This window comes from Rhinichthys klamathensis, unplaced genomic scaffold (genome assembly GCF_029890125.1).
Source record: "Rhinichthys klamathensis goyatoka isolate OS25496 unplaced genomic scaffold, OSU_Roscu_1.1 h1tg000750l_1, whole genome shotgun sequence".
Lineage (NCBI taxonomy): Eukaryota > Metazoa > Chordata > Actinopteri > Cypriniformes > Leuciscidae > Rhinichthys > Rhinichthys klamathensis.
Window position 1 is genome coordinate 737,921 of NW_026607158.1, and position 23,593 is coordinate 761,513.

A 23,593-nucleotide genomic window follows, 5' to 3' on the forward strand; every position below is an offset into this window, starting at 1 on the left:
TTCTTGATAAAACGGTAAGATATAGCCCAGTCTCTAATGTCTGATACGGCCAATCTATGTATGACAACAAATGACGATGCGTAAAATGTGTAATGCTTTAGCGTAAGCTAGATACATGTACAATCAGAATTGAATTTATACCATTGTCAGTGAACAGTTTCATAAACTAGGAATTGTGTTCGGACCAACAAGGAAGAACGCCGTTGCATTGGCTATATTGTCTTTTTCGGTAAAAATAGTAAATAGTAAATCCTTTCACTGCTGTCACTGCTATCCTCAGTGCTTCTCTCCACAGTAACATCAAATTGGTCAGAGCTCGTATTCTATCAAAACGAGGCAACCGTAAAATATTTTGGTATTGTGATAAAATACATGTTAATGTGTCAATACAAGTATCGACACATTTCACATTAATGTTTGTCAGTGTGTATTGTCCCTGTCAAAATATCTACTAAATAAATCAGCGCTACATGTAGTTTAGTGATTAGCAAAACAGTTCAAGATTCTTGAGTGTGATAACATGCTGAAAAATATGACCGATAATTAGACACAAATTTTGAGTAATTTCTAACAGAAAAAGGATGTATTGTTATTGGAATATTCTCAGATCAATACAACAGGCTGAACCCCGCAAGTCTTCGGCAGCTTAGCCTGTTTGGGCTTTTATGAAAACGTCATGGTGACATTTGATTGTTTATTACCTTGAGACATTTGAGTGAACGTTGTTGACCAACCGTGTACGGTATGATTATTATTTTGAACTATTGCGAAGTAATCAATTGTATTGTTCATGAACGTGTTTTCATAACAATACAATCATAGGTGGATACAGTAAACACATAAACAAAGTTTCTACTAGCCCCGTTTTCCCCTCACACATAAGAGTAATTTACTCAAATGTCTTTCCTTCCATATATTTGAAATGACTTGCAGATTTATAACTTTTTTACCTCTGAAGACATTATGACTAAACAAAAGATTTGTGCGGCTGATGCTCCTTTAGTTATGAACAGCGCGTGCGTGTGCGTGTGGTCTATGAGCGTGCACAACTCTGGTTGCAGTTTCGCTTGTCGCCAGAGGGGGCGTAGTTCTGCAAAAACTCAGAAACCTGCGTTTTGCACCTTTAAGAATGCTATGGTAAAATGTCTGACCTCAGCTGATTCATGACTATAATAACAGATAACATGACCAGACAGCTCAATGCAATAATCATATCATTTTGGATAGAATAAATGTGCTATCAAATTTGAAAAAGGAGAGGAAACATTCCTATATCTTATATTTTGGTAGAAGCCAGTCAAATTAGACCGCTAAAAGCAAACATACAAGGCCAAAGACAGTAGGACAATCCCAAGGTGAAAACACTGCAGCGCAATTATGAAGAGAAATAAATGATTCTGAAATGTGGAGCTAACCGATTTGATATTGTGGAAATATGATTTGCGTCACACAGTCAAAACAATGTGGAGCGGAGAGATTTATGAGCAGTGGTGTGGAGGAGGGTGATATGACAGCAATGAAAGTGATGTTGACGTCTCACCACACTCGTGTCAAACTCAATCAGAAGTGCTGACAAGCTATTATAAACCTGTTGGCAGTTTGCATTTAGATTCACAGCTATAATGGGATAATGAGCGGCCTGGGGTTTTCACCTAATTACATGTCAGCAGGATGCATTATGTGATATCTGCTAACCTCAAGACATATATGACGAGCTTTCACACAAACTTGACATACATCACAGACAACTACGCTTCTTGCTGTGCGCATCCACGGTAAAAGTCTTTTAGTGTATTTGTACAAACGTCCTCCTTCAGCTCGTGTGTTTCTGCTGTCAAATCTGCACTGATTTTATCAAGTAAACATAAGAATAACTTTGATATTGTTAGTAATATTTCAGGATGAACCCGTACTGGACTAAACAAACTCAGGTTTACTTGATTATCCAGACATTATGTTTTTGAGAAATCATGATCATCATGCTTTTGAGGAAGGTTTATTTGTTCTCTCAATCACCATTGTATTGCATTGCATTATATGTTTTAAAACTACAGAGCTTTGATCATAAAAATAATCGGCAACACTTTACTTGAAGGGGTGTGCATAAGACTAACATGACATCTTCATTATCATAAAATAACACATGTTATGAATATGAAGGAAGTTTTATGCATGTTTATGACAACTGTCATTAAGTGTCATTCGCTCAATTATGACATTTTTAATGCAAATATGACATTGTTTGAGATGTCTTTGTTATGACACCTTGACATAAACCAATACATCATAACCTGTCAGTGACTTTGTCATGACAACTTGACATTACTAAGACAACACAACCTGTCATAAACATGACATAGCAGATTAATTATCAAACTTAAGAAACCACTTAGCTTTATTGATTAACATTACATTAAACTGTCAGGTGGTTGGTTTTGACATTGGCTGTTATGAAGCCATTATAACTGTTTAATGACAAATTCAATTTGTACCACTGTAGTTGAGCTCACGAAAAATATTCATGACACAGTTATAATGGCCTTATGACAGCCAATGTCAAAACCACATGACAGTTTAACTCAATTTAATGTCAAGTTGTCATGACCAAGACACTGACAGGTTATGATGTATTGGTTTATGTCAAGGTGTCATAACAAAGACATCTCAAACAATGTCATATTTGCATTAAAAATGTCATTATTGAGCTAAAGACACTTAATGACAGTTGTCATAAACATGGATAAACCCTAATTCATATTCATGACATATGTCATGTCATGGTTATGAAGGTGTCATGTCAGTCTTATGCACACCCCTTCAAGTAAAGTGTTACCAAATAAGCATTTAAATATCATCTTACTAAGACATTATTGGCAGATATCGATATTTATATGCATTTAATGACAGTATCTGCTATACTTTTATAAAGATCTCATAGATTTACATCACAAGCATCAGAATTTGATCTGACCATTTGTCCATATAAATATCAGCATCTGCACCAAATTGCATATTTTTGCTCAGTTTGAGCCTCTGAATAAAACCGAGGTGTTTTTTCCTTCATATTATCACTATATTATACTATATAAGCCAGATGTACCAAATATGATACAAAATGAAATATGAAAGCGACTTTCACTGCACTGTCGGAGGCCCAATTACAGCAACCCTTCAAACCTACACTGTAAGTCTGAACACTGCACAATTAATCAGTCAATAATCATTGCTCAAAACGGCTGAATTATAGAATAATCAGTCGGGCAAAGTGCTAATCAAATTTTCTCTTCACGTGCAATCAAGCTGGACTGATTGCTGATTCACTTAAGGCATTTTCCTATCCGAGGACTCGTCTAAAGGGATCATCTTCAACCTGTAGATGTGTGATATCAGCGTCACCCAGTTGCCACAGCAACAGCTATGAATGCCTGATGCTTTTGGACTGACAAGGATGGTATACCATGATTGTGCGGTTCAAGAGATGCTGATTGTTGTCTGTGGTGCACAGATGTCGTGCGTTTTAACATCACACTCACAGTACAAAAGCACACTCACTAAGCAATAAGTCTTGTGTTAATAGTATTAAATGATTTGTTAATTGCATTTTAATAGATTACACTTTCATGAAGACATTTGTAACTTGTAAAAGGCATTTTTATGTATGTTTGTGAGTTTTTGGCTTTTTGTGCTGACCATTCTGACCAGCAGGTGGCGTTTCCAGCACTTCGAAACAGCGAATCATTTTGTGAATAGTTCAATTGATTCAAAGTTTTGAAAAGCCTTGTTTCTCTCATCACTATCAAAAATCAGTCTTTATCATAATTCCACGACACCCAGGAGATCTCAGGAGAAAACGTAGGGAAAAACGCAAAACCACATAATCCATAAAAACGAACTGACAGAACATGACTGCACTAAGCGCTATATACACACATGGCAAGCGAGGAAACAAAACGAGACTCAGGTCAAAGTTATGGGTAACTATGGACACTAATGAGGGAGTAATGAGTAACTATGAAAACCTAAACTAAACAGTGTGGAGAAAAAGGATCTAAAGGAAACAGAATGCCAAAGTAAAAGTCCAAATAACAAACTGCGACACTTGGATAATTACATTTTCTGTGTTTGGTCAAAACATGAGGAATTTTGAGGATGAAGAGATGTCATATCGATCACAAGTTCAGTATGGAGTACCACAAGGCTCAGTACTAGGACCGCTGCTCTTCACTCTGTACATGCTATGTGTTCATGATCTCAAGGCTAGATTATTGCAATGCTCTACTGGGTGGTTGCCCTGCATGCATAATAAACAAACTCCAGCTGGTCCAAAACGCAGCAGCAAGAGTATATGATGATGTTTTTTAGTCACTGTTATTGTGATTAGTGTTCCTTTTAGTTTGTTCAATTACATATGGTCAACTATTCACTGCTAAGATGGTTTGTGTTTAGTGGACTTCAGAAACAGTGATGCAAAAATGCAGTTGTGTGTTTTTTTGTTTATTGTGTCAATTACATCAATCTAAACATAAATCTGAGTGTCTCTTCTGAATGAGATATGTCTGTGTGCTTCCACAGAGCAGGATCATTTTCAGCTATTAAATCATTAAGATCCACTCTGTTCTTCATTTTTTAAGAAATGTTTTGGCTTCAGAAGACTTGCAATACAACACGAGTTGTTTATAATACTTTCATACTGTTTTTGTTTTGGTCAGTTTTTGCCAAAATACCCACTGCGCCTGTTTTGTTTTTTATATTGTTGAGAAGTGGGTAGGGTTAGGGTAGGAGTGGGTTAGGTACTCCGAAACATCTATGGAAGTATAAATATTCATAATGTCATAATATTCCATTTCTACTTTTAAAAATGCATGCAAAAAATGAAATGCGTCTTGATTTGATGAATAAGGCAAACAAATGAAAGCAATGCCGTACACCGCATGTCGAAAAAATTACTCTAAAGGGCTCCTGAGCAGTGAAAAGTGACTACGGGTCTTAACCAAGCGTCAATATGTAGTGAGTTGGGATTGAGAATGTGTTGCTGTGGTAGATAGACAACACAACAACACTTCAACTACCACTTCACCTTGTCAGTTCAGTCAGTGACAAGGAGAGAGATGCAGTTAGCGAGTCAGAACAGTGCTCAGAGTTAAAGTCCCCCTGTGGTGTAAATCCAGCTTTTAATGCTGTTTATGTGTCTATGTGGTGTTTTTAATACGCTTTAAGACAAACCATGTGTAAGTTCATAAGTCGACAGCATTGCTGAGTATTTCCTCCTTAAAACTGCAGTGAACCAAAGACAGTCTCAAAAACACGGTTTGAAATCGCTGGTGTTTCTGACGTCACAAAGACCTTGTAACCAATCAGATCAACGTGTGATCGTCAACCAGTGGATCTCTGAGCTGAGTGAGTGAGTGGAGGCGGGGCTCATTTGCATTTTCAGAGAACCACGTCTACTAAATGAGGCATATGGGTGTAGTTACATTCAAGCTATTTTAAGGCTTGAAGTATTATTTTTCAATGAATTTTTTTTTTAAATATGTCATTTTGGGGATCAAAGATGAGTTTTAAGGGATGAAATGATTGACTACAGGGGGACTTTAAGCAAATGTATGGGGTGCAAGAAACGTCACTGACACTATAAGTGAACCTCAAGGAACATATTAAACAAACAAAGAAACAAACAAAAAAGGGAAGAAAAGGACAAATCCAAGCATCACTAAAGTATAATAAGAAAATGATTTCCTATATTAAGAAAAGTACAGTATCTGCCAGACCCTGAAACGCTGCATCATGACCATTTTCTGCCTCGGTGACAAGAGGCTGAACACTGAAGCCTTTCAGCAGATTAGAGAGTCTTTCTGCTGCCAGTGTGTGTGTGTGTGTGTGTGTGTGTGTGTGAAGGTGGCAGCGCAAGGAAGAGCTGAACAGTCCATCGCCTGAAGCATTTGTTTGAAGTCAGACTCTAGCTCAGGCCTGCAGAAGGAATAAATCAATGCAGCCACGGTAATGAATTATTTCCTTCTTGCAGACCAAGTCGGAGGCTGGGATAAAAGAAGCCCACATGCGGAGCGGCCAACAGCCGGGAGCCGCTCCTCGGTCATCAGAATGCTGCAGCAGCACTTGTGCGCTTGCACATACAAAGCGTGAGAGAAACTGCCGACCCTCCACTAAACGCTCTTTTCTGCCCTGTCAAAGATCACATGTGGAATAATAATGACTTTCTTAAGCGCTGGAGTCATCAAGAACGTGGTATAACTTTTGAAATTACAAATTTGACCTTCATTTTGGTCCATGTAGATCTACAGGAAACTAGGAGTCAGGGTTATTATAGTTAACTAAAACTAAAAGCCATTAAAAGAAAAGATTTTGTAGCTTGAAGTAAAGTAAATTAGCAGGGATGCCAGCCCGAACCCCGCCCACAACATTTTTTGGTTGGGAAGTCTCGAAAACTCGATCCATTGAGGAGTAATTATGATCGGTTCAGAAATCGTCGGGCCAATCAAATTGCCAGGGCGGGCTTTATACGATGATGGACAGATGATCTGCAGTTACGTAATCCTCACGTTATCAAAGAGCGCTTGGGTTGAACTGGTTTCCCTCAGAGATGACTGCAGCTGGAGAACTGAGATGTAGAGATTCCGCTATCGCGTCTGTTGTAAAAGAAATCGACAGCGCATTCATTTTAAAAGACGAACAGAGAACTGTAATCAAGGCATTTGTCGATCGGAAAGATGTGTTTGCCGTCCTTCCTACGGGATTCGGCAAAAGTTTATTTTATCAGCTGTCTCCGATGGTCGCTAAGAAGATGGGACGCAATGAAAACCCTGTGGTCGTTGTGGTTTCTCCTTTGGTCGCACTCATGGAGGACCAAGTAAAAGAAGCAACACTCATTATTTTACTACTTCATCCAGCGTGCGTGCAGTTGAGTTCTGTTGACAACTATGCGTAGCTCAACATACGTCACTTACTGCGTTGCTCTGATTGGTTGTAGGTCTATCCAATTGAGTGGAGAGTTGTTGTTTTTTTCTTGGTTCGGTTAAGACACACCTCATAATCAAAGCCCTATGGAGCAGTATCAGACTCACATTCTGACTAGAATATGAGTATGACGAAGTCAGGCTAAAAGTAAATGGTAACTGAAGTTAAATAAATTATTTAAAAAAATGTAAACTCCCTCGTAATCTTTCGTAAGTCTTTTCTGTCACTCACATGAGATCCACCAATAGCAAACTACATCCATCCAACCATTCAATGAATTCTCCATGGACAAAATTAAGATTAGTTCTTGTTCCAGAAGACGTTTCACTCAGATACATTAGGGAAGAAAATACGGTCGCAATGTCCATGTCGTGCCGATTTTTAAAGGTTTCTCAATAAAAGCAATGCAATAAAGAACTAAAGGGACGCTTTTGGCGTTAGTTTAGTGACGTGCATTTCTCTTGGACATGAGGATAAATCGGATATCTTGAAAGTGAGAACATTTTGGAACTCTACACATTTTTTTGGTACATTTTTTCCATAACAGACAAATATGTAAAAGTATGTTATTTGGGGCGAAAGACAATAATTAACATGAAAATAAACAGCTGGCTGACTTTCCCATTCTCGAACGCAGACCCCCTTGATGATTTATATAGGAGACCACTGACATATTGTCTGTGCGAACAAGTACGTGATGGCCTCTCAGGTCTGGAAGGAAGTGTCTCAACGCATTGAAGACCACCATCATCTCCAGGCAGTTTATGTGCCATGAAAGATGATGACTCCTCCACAGACTCTGAGCTGAGCGGCCTTTCATTACCGCTCCCCAGCCAGTGAGAGAAGCATCTGTCGAGAGTGAAACTCGATGGCAAAGAGCTCCTAACACTGGACCCCGGGGAGAGGAGCCAAGGTTTCCTCCATATAACCAAGGCACGGAGACACTGCCATGTAATCTTGATCGTAGGAAGTGTGTTCCCCCTTGGGGAAAACCCCTTGGTCTTGAGCCACCACTGCAAGGGTCTCATGTACAGCAGGTCAAACGGTATAATGTTGGACGCCATCAACCAACAGCCTTTGAAACTGTTTTACAGTGAGTGACTGGCCTAGAATTATCTCTTTTACAACTGCGAGGATCGTGGCGACATGAGCGGGCGAGAGCACGGCCCTCATTGTCACTAAATCTCACATGACACCAAAAAAGTGGTCCTCTATGCTGGAGAAAGTACACTTTTCTTGGCATCCAATCTCAACCCCAACTTTTTCATATGCGCGAGAACGACATCTCGATGCCAAACCGCCAGCTGTTCCGACTCTGCCAGGATAAGCCAGTCGTCTTTGCAGTTTAAAATGCGTATGCCCTGCAGCCTGAGCGGCACTCTCCTTCTGTTGCGCCCAGTGCTTTAAGTGGCCCAAAAGAGGTGGCGGTACTCTATTATTATTTATTTATTTATTTTTTGCTGACTCCCCTCCTCCCCTGAGGTAACAACAACTATAGGCTATTGAAGGTGTTTTATATAAACAGCAGTCAACAGACGACCTTATAAAAAATAACAAATCCTTTTAATAGTTTGTGGATTTGCTTTCGCTAGAAAGAGCTACTGAACATAAATAAAATGTGCAAAATGGTATTGAAAAAATACCCTTAGAAAGAGCTACAGTAGAAAGAGCTACTGAACATAAATAAAATGTACAAAATGTGGATATGAATCCAACTGGAAAAACTTGTGAAAAGATATATTTTGATTAGTCAAATAGCAAATAGCATATAGTGAAGCTCTATAGCCATCTAGTGGTTAAAGGGATTTTTATTTTATTTTAAAACTGCATTTTCCAAAAAATGGCCAAAAATCTTACATTAAACCATGTAAAATTATCCATGTTATCTCCATGAATGAAAGTTAGAAATCTGGGTCTTTTATAAAGTGAATTTGGCATAAAATGCTGGGTTTTTTGTAAAAAGCCTATTTAAATAAATATTTATTTATTTATAGAAATGTAAAAGATATCATAAATCCTCCAAAAACTGCACAAATGTTGAGTAAAAACATTAATAAACAGAGTAAAATTACATTTGTAAAAAACAAAAACAAAAAAACTTTTATTCTGTTACAAAATTAAATGTTATTGTCTGGCGTATAGAGCATCACAGTCCCCCCCCCCACAGCCCGAGAGAGCTTCGGTGCCGGAATTAAATTTCCCATTCATTTCTCCCATTGACGTTTTGGAAAAACCGTATCTAAAGAGTTTTAGAGCATGTCTGAGGATAACCAGCTACGGCTGAACTCATAAGCATACATTACAACATATCATTTCGAGTGAAAAAACGAAGAGAAAATCCAAATAAAGTCAAAGGTGTACAAGACTGTGTACATATTTTCATTTCCGAGCGAAAGAACTACTCATCCCATAAACCACCGCGCCTCTCTGAAGTCGACTGAAGCCACAACCACGAAAGAGCCTTTTGAGCGACTTCCAAATCTGACGACGGCCACGCAAACTTTTTCCTCCAGTGAATTTTATATAGTGAATGTGCAGGGAAACTCCTTTTCTGATTTAATGAAGCTTATATGTAAAACACATTGAGCATCTGGCTCGCTCATAGGCTGTACTGCGGCAACTGCACATCCAATGGCGCGGGCGCCCCTGACGTGCGACCAATGAGCTAGCCCTACGTCATTACACGATCTTTAGTCTTCACGGACCTTCGCGGGGTTTAACCAGACAGTTACACGGCACGCACTGTGATGCTCTATTTGTATTTTATCCGAGCAGCTAACACTGACAGCAGCAAAAGCGACGCATGCGCTTTTCACTTGTAAAACTCAAGGGTGTATGGGTAATGTAGTCTCTGCTCTCGGTGGGACGAATTAGGAGGCGTGCATTGTGAAGGCAGCTCTGAAAAGCAGCAGCGCAGCCAAAGGATTAAAAGAGATGTGCACATGAGCATACCGGTACGCTAAAAGCACGTTCTGGGCGCACGGAGAGGTGGCGGTACGCTCAAGAGCTATATTTGGAAGTGGCGGTACTGAGTACCGGTGCGTACCGGCCCACTTAAAGCACTGGTTGCGCCCGATACGAGGAGCTTGGCGGCTGGGGTTGCTCACGCCCAGCCGCCCCAGGGTCCTGTTGACGGTGAGGGAGGACTTCACCGAAGCGGGGCGTCCTGCAGGAAATGGGTTAGGGTTAGGGACTCTAATTTACTATCTGTCCCTAGAACTAGACTTAAAAATAGGGGTGATCGTGCATTTGCAGGCATCAGCCCTAAGCTATGGAATAGTCTACCGCAGGGGTGCCCAACCCTGCTCCTGCCGATCGACTGTCCTACACAGTTTATCTCCAACCCTACTCAAACACACCCGAAGCAACCAATTAAGGTCTTCAGGATCACTTGAAAATGAAAGGCAGGTGTGTTTGATTAGGGTTTGAGATGAACTGTGCAGGGCAGTCGATCGGCAGGAGCAGGGTTGGGCACCCCTGGTCTACCGGCTTACATCAGATCCGCCCAAACTTTGTCAATTTTTAAATCAACTTTAAAAACGTATTTTCTTTCAATAGCTTCTAATATATCGTGATTTTTATTTATTTTATTTTTTATTGTTTGTTTTCTTGGCCTTGTAAAGCACTTTGGTCAACACCAGTTGTTTTTAAACGTGCTATTCAAATACAATTGTATTGTATTGTATTGAAATATTTATCCTTATTTTTGATTTCGGACAAATTTATCCAAAAGTGTCTCTCCGACACCTAGTTAGTTAGCTGCCATCGACCACCAATGGCACGAGCGGTCTCTTTTGTGGCTCGGAGAGACAAATCGGTGACCCTTCAGGCCCCGTCTCCTCGCTAGTCTCCAGGTCCCTCATGCTGCCGTATATGCTTTACCCACTAGTGTAGATGATGTCTTTAGTGGCTTAGTGGGCAGCTTTGGGGACTTCAGGGACGATGCCGAAGCTGGGGACAGATAACTCACGAGTGGCTGTTCAACTTTTGGTATCGCCCCATGACCATATTCTTTTAGGCCCCTTATATCAGCATAGACGTGGATTTGGGGACTAAATACACTTGATGAATATGGTTTATTCCACGACCTCGATAGTTCTTTGTGGAGGTCGGGAAAGAATGGAAGTCCCCTCGGTGGAGGCACTTGGTGTTAGAAAGCGCTCATCTAATAAACTTTTAGGACGAGCACCTAGTTTCTCGGCTGGCCATTCGTTGTTCAGCTTTGACACAGTGCGAGATAGTACCTCCAGTAGCTCCTCGTATCCTGAAGATCCCTCTTCCCACATTTCGACGCTCAGCACATCTAGTTCATCCCAAACACATCACACAAAGTTTGTGTGTTTCCCCACCCATGAGATAACGAGGGCAGGGAGAAGCACACAACTTGAATTATTGTTTGGTCGCCATTATAACACTGATATTGAGCGGTGCGATTTCGGGACAGACAACTCTCGCCATTGGACTAGTTGACACATGTGCTTCAGACGCAATCACGAAGGGGAGCGTCTCCAAAGCGGCATCGACGCAGAGCGAGTTCCCTCGGAAGGCAAATACAAGTATTGGATCAGGAGTCAATATTCAATTACTTGGATTGAGGGCAAAAAAAAAAAAAAAAAACCTTGATCGATACAACGCTAAAGATTATCTTCAAATAATGACTTAAATTCTGTCTGTTTGTGTGACTTCACAAGACTTGGGAAACAGAGCACATGCCGTTAGACTATTTTTATGACTGTTTTTTTTTTGTTGGTAAATGGTAAATGGAATGCATTTATATAGCGCTTTCACAGACCCAATGGCCATCAAAGCGCTTTACATTTTGCCTCTCATTCACCCATTCACTCACTCATTCATACACCGACGGCGGTGTCAGCCATGCAAGGCGCCATCCAGCTCGTCGGGAGCTTGCTCATGGACACCTCGACACTTGGTCAGGTGGAACCGGGAGTTAGGTGTCTTGCTCATGGACACCTCGACACTTGGTCAGGTGAAACCGGGAGTTAGGTGTCTTGCTCATGGACACCTCGACACTTGGTCAGGTGGAACCGGGAGTTAGGTGTCTTGCTCATGGACACCTCGACACTTGGTCAGGTGAAACCGGGAGTTAGGTGTCTTGCTCATGGACACCTCGACACTTGGTCAGGTGGAACCGGGAGTTAGGTGTCTTGCTCATGGACACCTCGACACTTGGTCAGGTGGAACCGGGAGTTAGGTGTCTTGCTCATGGACACCTCGACACTTGGTCGGGTGGAAGCGGGAGTTAGGTGTCTTGCTCATGGACACCTCGACACTTGGTCAGGTGGAACCGGGAGTTAGGTGTCTTGCTCATGGACACCTCGACACTTGGTCAGGTGGAACCGGGAGTTAGGTGTCTTGCTCATGGACACCTCGACACTTGGTCAGGTGGAACCGGGAGTTAGGTGTCTTGCTCATGGACACCTCGACACTTGGTCAGGTGGAACCGGGAGTTAGGTGTCTTGCTCATGGACACCTCGACACTTGGTCAGGTGGAACCGGGAGTTAGGTGTCTTGCTCATGGACACCTCGACACTTGGTCGGGTGGAACCGGGAGTTAGGTGTCTAGCTCATGGACACCTCGACACTTGGTCGGGTGGAACTGGGAGTTAGGTGTCTTGCTCATGGACACCTCGACACTTGGTCGGGTGGAACCAGGAGTTAGGTGTCTAGCTAATGGACACCCTGACACTTGGTCAGGTGGAACCGGGAGTTAGGTGTCTTGCTAATGGACACCTCGACACTTGGTCAGGTGGAACCGGGAGTTAGGTGTCTTGCTCATGGACACCTCGACACTTGGTCAGGTGGAACCGGGGATTGAACCACCAACCTTCCAGTTTGTAGACAACCTACATGAAACACTGAGCCACTGCCGCCCCAAAATTGGTCTATTTTGGAGCTCGACAGCTGTGACAGGACGGAGAAGAGCTGCATACAAACCTGTTCACGCACAGGTTTGAGAGTGATGAAGCAACGGCAGCATTTCATCTTTGAGTCAACTATTCAATATCATTTAATCTACTGTAAGCATGTCTCTAGATATACTGTAACCAGTGTGAGACCCAGCACACCTCTCCTTAACACAGGGTTCCTCAAACTCGGTCCTGGAGGGCCACTGTCCTGCAGAGTTTAGCTCCAACCCTGATCAAACACACCTGAGCAAGCTAATCAAGGTCTTCAGGATCACTAGAAACTCACAGGTAGGTGTGTTTGATCAGGGTTGGAACTAAACTCTGCAGGACAGTGGCCCTCCAGGACCGAGTTACATGATTCGAGGAATGATTCATGAATGAATCAAACTGACAGGTTACAAAGATGCTGCAAAAATGTGCATTTATCAAACCTTTTGCCAGCCTGTGAAACATGTTAAGCTTTGGGAGAATTCCCACACATTTACACTTCCTCCAGCACACAAATCAGATCTTTACAGAGATTACGGTGGCGCTGACTCTTCCGGATGACTCACGTTGTGGCACACGGTACAGCACGCATGGCTGATTTTATTCTGGCTGACAGCTGGCTCTTCACATCGGGCCACAATGGATTCAGGACAGGACATGACAATATCAGCAATGACAGCGGAGGCTTGTGTCCATCTGTTATCAGGAGAAAAGGGCATTAAAACGTAACGCCGTTTCAAGACGTGCTGAAATTAATTCAACTTGCATGACTGGCATTACCACAGGAACGCTTCAGGTGCAATTATACACAAAAGCTGATTTAGGTAAACAGCAACTTCACAGAACGAGAGCTTCAGGTTCCTGCCAGAGTGAATACAAATGTCTCCTAAAGCAGAGGAGAAAACAAAACCGCAAGACAAATGTGCGTCTCAAACCCAGACTGTGTTTCGTGCTTCTGGAGTGCAATGATTACTTTATTCACGAACGTAGTAAGCAGATTACAGATCCTTGTGAAAAAAGAAGTGTGCTTAATTGTGTTGAATGTGCACTTAACTTCAAAACTTAAAAGTACATACAAAACTAATCTTGTCGTGCTTCACTTATTTTGAAGTGTTGACTAACACACTAAAGCACTTGTAAAGTATGTGATTGTAATTTTAACTTTAGTGTGTTATTCAATATTATATTTAAATGTAATACATTTTAAATGTGCTAAATTGCAACTTTATCCTTGACCCTCTGGTGCAAAAATGTACTATATTGTACTATATTTTAGTTTGATAATGTTTTTTTATTTCATATTTTGTATTCATAGGGGATTTTATGGTACTAAAATATAGTTATGCAGTAGTTATAACCCATTTTTTCACGTTTTGATCTTATGAAAAAAAAAAAAAAAAAAAAACGTAAACTTAAAAAAACTTATTAAAAAGTTACCAAACGCTCCCACTACATGAAATTCGTCTCCCAATCATTTCCAATGCGCTCATTTTTGACTGCGAACAATATAAGTATGCCTTTTTTTTTCAGGACCATTTAACCCTTTTCTAATCATGTCCATGATTTTGTGTGTTCACACAGCAAGTGTCAAAACTGAGTTTTGTACCATTCAGATGAGGTAAAAAAAAAAAAAAAATACAAGATTTTTTTGGGGGGCAAAAATGATCAAAGAGCACCAGAGGGCTAATAATGTCTAATTACAAATATATTTAAATAAATGATACAAGTTTCAGTAGAAATTACATTAAAGTATATTTTAGTGTAGCATTAATCCTACAGTTTATCAAAAATGTCAAAGACAATAGAAGTAATTATGAAATTGCACATAAAGATGTACTTAAGTGAGTCAAAAAGCTCTCAAATATTCAGCTTTATGCTAATTGAAACTATAACACATTTTCGTTTAATTGTAAATAACATCCAGTGTCCAAAAAATAAGTGTCCAAAAACATTATATTAAGTTTGCACTTAAGTATATTCTTTTAAAGAATTTTATTTCCATAAGTACTCCTGAAGTGTACTTCTTTCTCACGAGGGTTATGTAGACCGTATTTGAAGGCTTCATAGAGGGCAGAAACATGATCACACTGTTTTCTAATACACCTCGTTTAAGCAGCATCACTTATAGCCGTCACAAAAGAAATCAATCCCACAATGCAAATGTTCATCCAAGAACAGAGGATGTCACAAGAAATGTACTTATACTCATCCACTCCAAAAATAATATTAGGTTACACTTTATTTTAATGTGTCATTGTTACAGTGTAATTACACATTTAAGCAGAGTAATATTAATGAACAACATGTACTGACTATAGGGTTAGGGTAGGATTAGGTTTAGGGTTAGTTGCATGTACTGTAATTATGCATAATTTACTGTTAATGGTAAGTACATGTCACAAGGACACTGTAAAATACAGTGTTACCTAATATCATTATTGTATCCAAATTTTGCATGTAATAGGAACTTAGAAGTGCACTTTTTTAGTTAGCTTAGCAGCATCAGACTGCCGTATCTGTGTGGTTTCTGGAGCGGCTGAAATGAGTCTCTTACGTGGTTCCACTTGAGTTAGTAAGCGAGACAGTGACGCTAGTGTCGATGTGTTTAATTAACTCCTTGTCTGATTCAGTAATTCAGAGAGACCTGTGGTGTGCATAAACCCCTCATCAGACCCGCTAACCTTCAGCACAGGAGCCCTGCTCTCAGCGGGACCTCTTTCTCAAACCATTACACCGCTCACTCGCTCGCCCTCACCCAGATGCTCTTTCTCTTCGCCTCGCTGTCAGGAACACTGCTATAGGTGATCATCGATCTCAGTCTCAGTCGCTCAGGCTTCGGCTGGATACGTTCAGCAGGTTTTTATCACTGCCTCTTTTTTTGGAGGCTCTTATATTTGTATGGAAGCTTGTTTCCGTCACAGAATAAAACATTTACAATTCTGACTTTATTTCGCAGAATTGCGCGAATTTAAAGTCAGAATTGTGTGATATACAGTCAGAATGGCAAGAAATAAGCCAGTCCAAAAAATAAACTCACAATTCTGACTTTATATCTTAATTCTGATATTCTCAGAAAAAAGTCCCATTCTAAGGAAAAAAAAGACTTTTGTCTTAGAATTGCGAGTTTATATCTCACAATTCTGACTTTATAACACGCAATTGCGAGTTTATATCTCACAATTCTGACTTTATAACACGCAATTGCGAATTTATATCATGCAATTCTGACTTTCTATACTACATTTGCTAGTTATAAAGTCAGAAATGCGAGATATAAAGTCGCAATTGTGTGTTATAAAGTCAGAATTTTGCAATTATTGCATTATCTCTCGCAATTGCGTGTTTATATCTCACAATTCTGACTTTATAACACGCAATTACGAGTTTATATCATGCAATTCTGACTTTCTATACTACATTTGCTAGTTATTTGGGGTTTCGTCTGGTGTAAATGTGGCATCTGATCACACACAGCCCACGATCTGAGGAATCACTGCAGCATGAACACAATTACGGTTGTAGTTTCTTCAAATCACAAACCTCACTACTTATCATTAGTCTTGGTTTCTGCTGCTGTTGTCGTATTTCTGTCCCAGAAACCGAGCCTTATCGGTGGGCTTATTTGTTTTATTTCTGGTATAAGCGCTGAAATCCAGCACTGTCAGATTAGTTCAAGCTGCAGTCTTTTCAGATTAATATTATATGAGCGATTTGGCACGTGATCAGCTTTATTAAACCTAATGTACAAACTCTAATGTAAGGTGTATATTTAACAAGAGCAACAAGCTTTACACACTTTTTGACAGATAACTTCTCTAGATGTGAATGATAGGAATCTGGCAACTTGTGTTTTTAAAATACCTTCTTTGGCCCAATTGTACGGCACCATTTTATGAATGCAATCCCAGAATGCATTATGATAAGCTCAGTGAATTTGATTTGAGAAAAAGCGGTTTATCCAACTTATTTTTCACGTAAGAGCAGGACGGCCATTTGTGACACGAGTGTTTCTGGTTTCTGTCGTCATTCTCTTCCAGTTATTTTACCTGCACAAAAACAGCTTGTTATTGCAAACTGGTATTTGTTATCATATTTAAATCTCATTATCATAAATACACTGGTTGTAGCGCAAAAACTTGTACTGTTTACTAGTTATTCGCGCCTAATCAATCAGAAATCTCACACAATCACTTACTTCTGCATTGAAAAAATAAGGTGAATAAAAAATCACTCGATACCAAAAAGTGTCAACAAACATAGTAAATGTAATCTTTTGGACAATTAGTCTGTTAAAAAAATGTAATGTTCATTAGATTATTACATAGTTTGATGTTTATTACCAAGTGTTGTTGTTTTTTTGGTACAATTAGAGATTAGATGTTAGACTAGTAATTTTGGTTTATTTAAAAAGTAATTGTTGACTATTAAGTATTGATTAAGTGTAACAGCAACATAATTCAGTGTTTGTTAATGACAACTGTCTTCAAGAACATGTGACAATGCTGAATGGTCAATACATCTCAAAACTCATTATTGTGTCTCTAAAAATGATTGTGCTTATGAATATATGCCTTTACTGGTTCTCCATAACCTAGGTATTATGACTAGGTATTAACCAGCTTGAGACCACTTACCAGCTTAAAACAACTGAGACAATACATGGAAACTTCACATAATGAACATAATGATGACGTCTAAACGACAGAACGGTCAAGACTTGGGAAATTCAAAATATGTGCACATGTTTCCTCTCAAAGCTCACAGCATGAGAAAGTTGAATAACATGTGTAAAGCAATTTCGTCAGACAAAAAAAAAAGTGTGTTTCTCCTACAAACAACCAGAGGAGCATGAAGTGGGATCTCCTCAGGGATGTGTGTTTGCACGGAAACAATTTCAGCAATGATCCTTTCTCACGAGATATTCTCCTTCATTCCAGATGACATCCTCCAAAATCCCACCGCAGCAACACGGTTAACCTTGAGAAGAGCTCGACCCGTGCAATGTTTTATTACACGTCAACCTTCTCATCCCATGACCAACACTAGCCAATGGACACAAAAGCAAAGGGACTGTATAATGACCAGTGTTGGGCAAGTTACTTTTAAAAAGTAATTAGTTACAGTTACTTCTTCCAAAAAGTAGCTAAATTAGTTACTCAGTTACAAATTTGAAAAGTAACTAGTTACTTAAGAAAGTAACTATTGCGTTACTTTCAAGTAAAATTCAATTTTAAATGCTCAAATGTGACCCCACCTCTACCCTGTCCGACTATGTGTTATGATGGATCGTTCGCAATTCATGAGCGTTTGCCGTTAGTGATGATGGGTCGTTCGCAATTCATGAGCGTTAGCCGTTAGTGATGATGGGTCGTTCGCGAATGAGCGTTAGTGATGATGGGTCGACTCGTTCGCGAATGAGCGTTAGTGATGATGGGTCGACTCGTTCGCGAATGAGCGTTAGTGATGATGGGTCGACTCGTTCGCGAATGAGCGTTAGTGATGATGGATCGACTCGTTCGCGAATGAGCGTTAGTGATGATGGCTCGACTCGTTCGCGAATGAGCGTTAGTGATGATGGATCGACTCGTTCGCGAATGAGCGTTAGTGATGATGGGTCGACTCGTTCGCGAATGAGCGTTAGTGATGATGGGTCGACTCGTTCGCGAATGAGCGTTAGTGATGATGGATCGACTCGTTCGCGAATGAGCGTTAGTGATGATGGGTCGACTCGTTCGCGAATGAGCGTTAGTGATGATGGCTCGACTCGTTCGCGAATGAGCGTTAGTGATGATGGATCGACTCGTTCGCGAATGAGCGTTAGTGATGATGGGTCGACTCGTTCGCGAATGAGCGTTAGTGATGATGGATCGACTCGTTCGCGAATGAGCGTTAGTGATGATGGCTCGACTCGTTCGCGAATGAGCGTTAGTGATGATGGGTCGACTCGTTCGCGAATGAGCGTTAGTGATGATGGGTCGTTCGCGAATGAGCGTTAGTGATGATGGGTCGACTCGTTCGCGAATGAGCGTTAGTGATGATGGGTCGACTCGTTCGCGAATGAGCGTTAGTGATGATGGGTCGTTCGCGAATGAGCGTTAGTGATGATGGGTCGTTCGCGAATGAGCGTTAGTGATGATGGGTCGACTCGTTCGCGAATGAGCTTTTGATGACTCTAAGAGCCGGCTCTTTTAGGTGAACGTCGGGAGCTGGCTCGCATATCTGAAGAGCCGACTCTATTTTTACAAATTTAGCCAATAGAAATGAAATAATTATGTAATAAAAATTAAAATATTATAGTCAAAGTCATTTAAAGAGCCGTTTGTGAGCCAAAAGAGCAGGCTCTTTTCAGTGAGCCGAGTCAAAAGAGCCGAACGCCCATCACTACTATGCGTGCTTTCGAACACCCGCCCAACTCTACCTCTGATTGGCTTACAATGACATTTTACTCTACCTCAGCCAATCATCAGCATTTATGCGCTTGTCTCGTGCTCTGCCCACTAACCAAGGAAGAACAGTAAAAAAAGTATTTGCCTCTCGCTCAGAGATCTAGTTGGTCTGATGAAAAAAAACCAGCTTCATCAGTTATAGTAACGCGCCGCATTTTTGGGCAGAAACGGTAACGGCGTTATTAAGATGAGAAGAGTAATCAATTAGATTACTCGTTACTGGAAATGTCGTTAGCATTCCCATCACTGATAATGACGAACACTGGAGTAAACTCATCATTACACAGGGAAATGACCGGTGCTGGTTAATGGAGCCGTGTTTTATTCTGTAGCTGAATCTTTTAACGGGTCACACATCACCTCTAACACCTTGATTTATATCCGCGTGGAATGTATGTATAATTTTAGTTACAGTTGCTCATTCGGGAAGCTGAGACTGTGAATTGCATTGCCAATTCCTGAAACGAATGAAACGAGAGCGTTTGCTTTATGCGGCGTAGGACGATGGATGATACGAGATAATCTCGGCTTGCCATCTCATCTCTCATCTCTCCCTCATCATCGGGCCATGATTAGCATGCATTGGCCAAAAGGATCAGGTGCAAATGTGTTTCAGAGAGAGGTGTAATGGCGCCTGGCTCACCGAGAGCCAAAGGAGAACCCTGCAGATCTGCCACATGCTGAGAGAAGCTCATTTGTACTGAAGGACTCACGGAAAGCTGTGTAGAGCTCCTGAAGGGTCAGGTGACCGTCGTTGTTGTAGTCGTCGTAACGCAGGAGGTCTTGCATGCTGCACTCCATTAGGATGTTTTCCAGATGCTCCTTTATGGAGATCTGTGAAAGAACAGGAGTTGAACAACGTTATCAATTACAGGTGTGATGAAGCTCTTGGCTTATACCTCAACATAGATGTTCTTGATGCAGATTGGTTGGAACATGCTATGAGTGTTAATCGAAGAGTTGGTAAAACCAAGAACCAAGAAGCAAGCCAGCAGAAACTGAATTAAACATGAGTTTGACTGGAAGCGGAGGATTATGAAACCGGGACTACTTTCAGTCTTTCATACACTGAACAAAAATGGTAACTTCTAAGTTAACTGGTTTAATTCAAAGCAAATCCACCTAAATACATTTAATTATATCAACAAAACTAATTTTTAAGCATTAAATCGGGTAGAAATAGCTCTTCAAGGTAAGAATTGCACGTAACCTATTTTTACAGTGGATGACTCAATTACTGTACTGAAAATAAAAACAGTAGGTATCAATGTACTGTAATATTGCTTCAATATTTGTTTTCTTAGCAGAAGATTTAAGATAATATCCCGGTAAAATTGTAAAACTCAAATGAATGTGCATGTATGTATTTATTTGGTGAGTATCTGTGAAACAAGCAAGATAATGTACACCCTTAGAGGAAAAGGTTCGGTAACACTTTACTTGAAGGGGTGTGCATAAGACTGACATGACACCTTCATAATCATGACATGACACAGGTTGTATGCTTGTTTATGACAACTGTCATTAAGTGTCATTTGCTCAATTATGACATTTTTTATGCAAATATGACATTGTTTGAGATGTCTTTGTTATGACACCTTGACATAAGCCAATACATCATAACCGGTCAGTGACAACTTGACATTACTAAGACAACACAACCTGTCATAAATATGTCATAAACATGACATAGCAGATTAATGATCAAACTTAAGAAACCACTTAGCTTTATGGGTTTACATTACATTAAACTGTCAGGTAATAGGTTTTGACATTGGCTGTCACGAAGCCATTATAACCTTTTAATGACAAATTCAATGTGTACCACTGTAGTTGAGGTCAAGAAAAATATTCATGTCACAGTTATAATGGCCTCATGACAGCCAATGTCAAAACCACATGACAGTTTAATGTAATGTTAACCCATAAAGCTGCTTTCTTAAGTTTGATCTTTAATCTGCTATGTCATGGTTATGACATATTTATGAATAAACCCCTTCAGGTGTGTGTGTGTGTGTGTGTGTGTGTGTGTGTGTGTGATCTCAGAATAAACCCCTTCAGGTGTGTGTGTGTGTGTGTGATCTCAGAATAAACCCCTTCAGGTGTGTGTGTGTGTGTGTGTGTGTTATATCAGAATAAACCCCTTCAGGTGTGTGTGTGTGTGTGTGTGTGATCTCAGAATAAACCCCTTCAGGTGTGTGTGTGTGTGTGTGTGTGTTATATCAGAATAAACCCCTTCAGGTGTGTGTGTGTGTGTGTGATCTCAGAATAAACCCCTTCAGGTGTGTGTGTGTGTGTGTGTTATATCAGAATAAACCCCTTCAGGTGTGTGTGTGTGTGTGTGTGTGTGTGTGTGTGTTATATCAGAATAAACCCCTTCAGGTGTGTGTGTGTGTGTGTGTGATCTCAGAATAAACCCCTTCAGGTGTGTGTGTGTGTGTGTGTGTGTTATATCAGAATAAACCCCTTCAGGTGTGTGTGTGTGTGTGTGATCTCAGAATAAACCCCTTCAGGTGTGTGTGTGTGTGTGTGTTATATTAGAATAAACACCTTCAGGTGTGTGTGTGTGTGTGTGTGTGTTATATCAGAATAAACCCCTTCAGGTGTGTGTGTGTGTGTGTATGATCTCAGAATAAACCCCTTCAGGCTGATGTAGACCTGATCCTGATCACCCCGTCGGGTTTATTCTGAGATAACAACCGGCTGGATGTACATTATCGCTTACTTAAACCCTTCCAGAGTAAAGGGCAATGACTGTGCACTATCCCTCACTTGTTATCGGTCCTCTTACCTCTGCCAGCTCTTCACCGCTCAGACGGCCGTCCTGGTTTCGATCTATATACTTGAACATGGTGTCCACCAGAGCCCTCCTCTGGTCCATGGCGTTCGGCTCCCCGCTCGTGGCGCTCCTGGGCTGCATGTCCAACAGCATGTTCTTCAGCTTGTTGTACTCCGCCATGGTGCACGTGTCACCTGTAAACACACACCACAAGAATTTAATTATCCGGATGCGAGCGAAGGCAACCGAGGAGCCGATTTGCATTTATGCACGGACGTGTTTGCGATTTGCATTTCTGGACAGTCGTTCAACGCGGGGGTCCCAATTAATTGACTGTAATCCTGCGATTTACACTGAAAAACAAAAGGTAAACATTCTCATTCCGACACTTTCGCCGCCGAGGAGGGATTAACAAGCATGTTTTAAACTGTCACATTAATTCCCATGCGGCTCCGCAGCACTTATGTCTATGAAAGACGGCGGGGAAAATGAGAACCATGATTAATCAAGTGTGGTAGTGACTGTTTATGCCTTACTGGCAATAAAATTATGCAAACACAGCCCACCCGCTGAGCCGCTCTTTAAGACCCCTCGAGTGGGAGGAAGATTGTTCGGTGTATCCGGCGCGGAGGCAGAGCTAAAGATGACAGCGGACGGAGGCAGCGTACACAAGGCTTTGCTCGACTGATGAGAAGAGGAAATATGATATGAATAAGTCATTAGGAGACATCCCTCTACATGACGGATCAGAGCTGCCCGCTGAGAGGAGTCTCACCACAGCCAATGGAGAAAACAGCAATGACCGCGGTAACGTCTGATCACCGCAGGAGGATTCAGTCTTCACAATCTCAAACACGAGTCCTTGCCTCATCTCCTCTCAGGCAAACATCTGAACCCAAGGCCACGCTCACACTTTAATCAGAGCCGATGTCGTCTTCTCTTTTCCTTAATTATTTAGCAAACATTTGTGACAATGATGACAATCGTTCTTTATTATTATTGCCACTTTCCAAAAAAAAAGAAGTTTTTTAAAATTATTATTTCCTAATTTTCTCTGTAAATATCGGTGGCTTTGAAACTTCTTGGTGGCTTCTTGACTATTAGTCAAAGCCAGATGACACTATTTGAAATCTAATTGTTTTCTTTTATAATTGTCACTCTCCTTAAATTTGATTACAATTTTTTAAACATATTTTATATTTCTCATCTGGTCCATTTGTACAATTTCACCTGGTCCATAATGTCAAGTTTGGCAAAAATCTGTCTTATCTTAGTGTTGTGGTTAACTGCAAACTTGAAGGATTTTTGATTTTATTTTTGTGGTTTATTTATTTATTTATTTTTTTGTGTGTAGTTGTGTTTGGTCCTGTCCTGTACTGTTTATTTGTCTGTAAAAAAAAAAAAAAAAAAAAACGACAATAAAAGTAATATTACAAAAATGTATATCGACCCCTATCTGGGTCAAATATGGACAAACCCAC

The 23,593-nt window shown here is 40.6% G+C and overlaps 1 protein-coding gene across 2 annotated transcripts in view; it reads right to left on the reverse strand.

Annotated features, from left to right (window-relative positions):
- The window catches only part of fstl4 (follistatin-like 4), a 124,561-nt gene extending 102,183 nt beyond the window's left edge, over positions 1-22,378 (reverse strand). For both annotated transcript variants that reach the window (XM_056242751.1, XM_056242750.1), the window contains exons 1-2: positions 22,125-22,378; positions 20,047-20,167 (exon numbers count right to left, since the gene is read on the reverse strand). In XM_056242751.1, coding sequence (XP_056098726.1) covers positions 20,047-20,167; positions 22,125-22,376 — 373 coding nt within the window. In that variant the 5' untranslated portion in view covers positions 22,377-22,378. The remainder of the gene's footprint in view (positions 1-20,046; positions 20,168-22,124) is intronic.
- Positions 22,379-23,593: the final 1,215 nt, after the last annotated feature.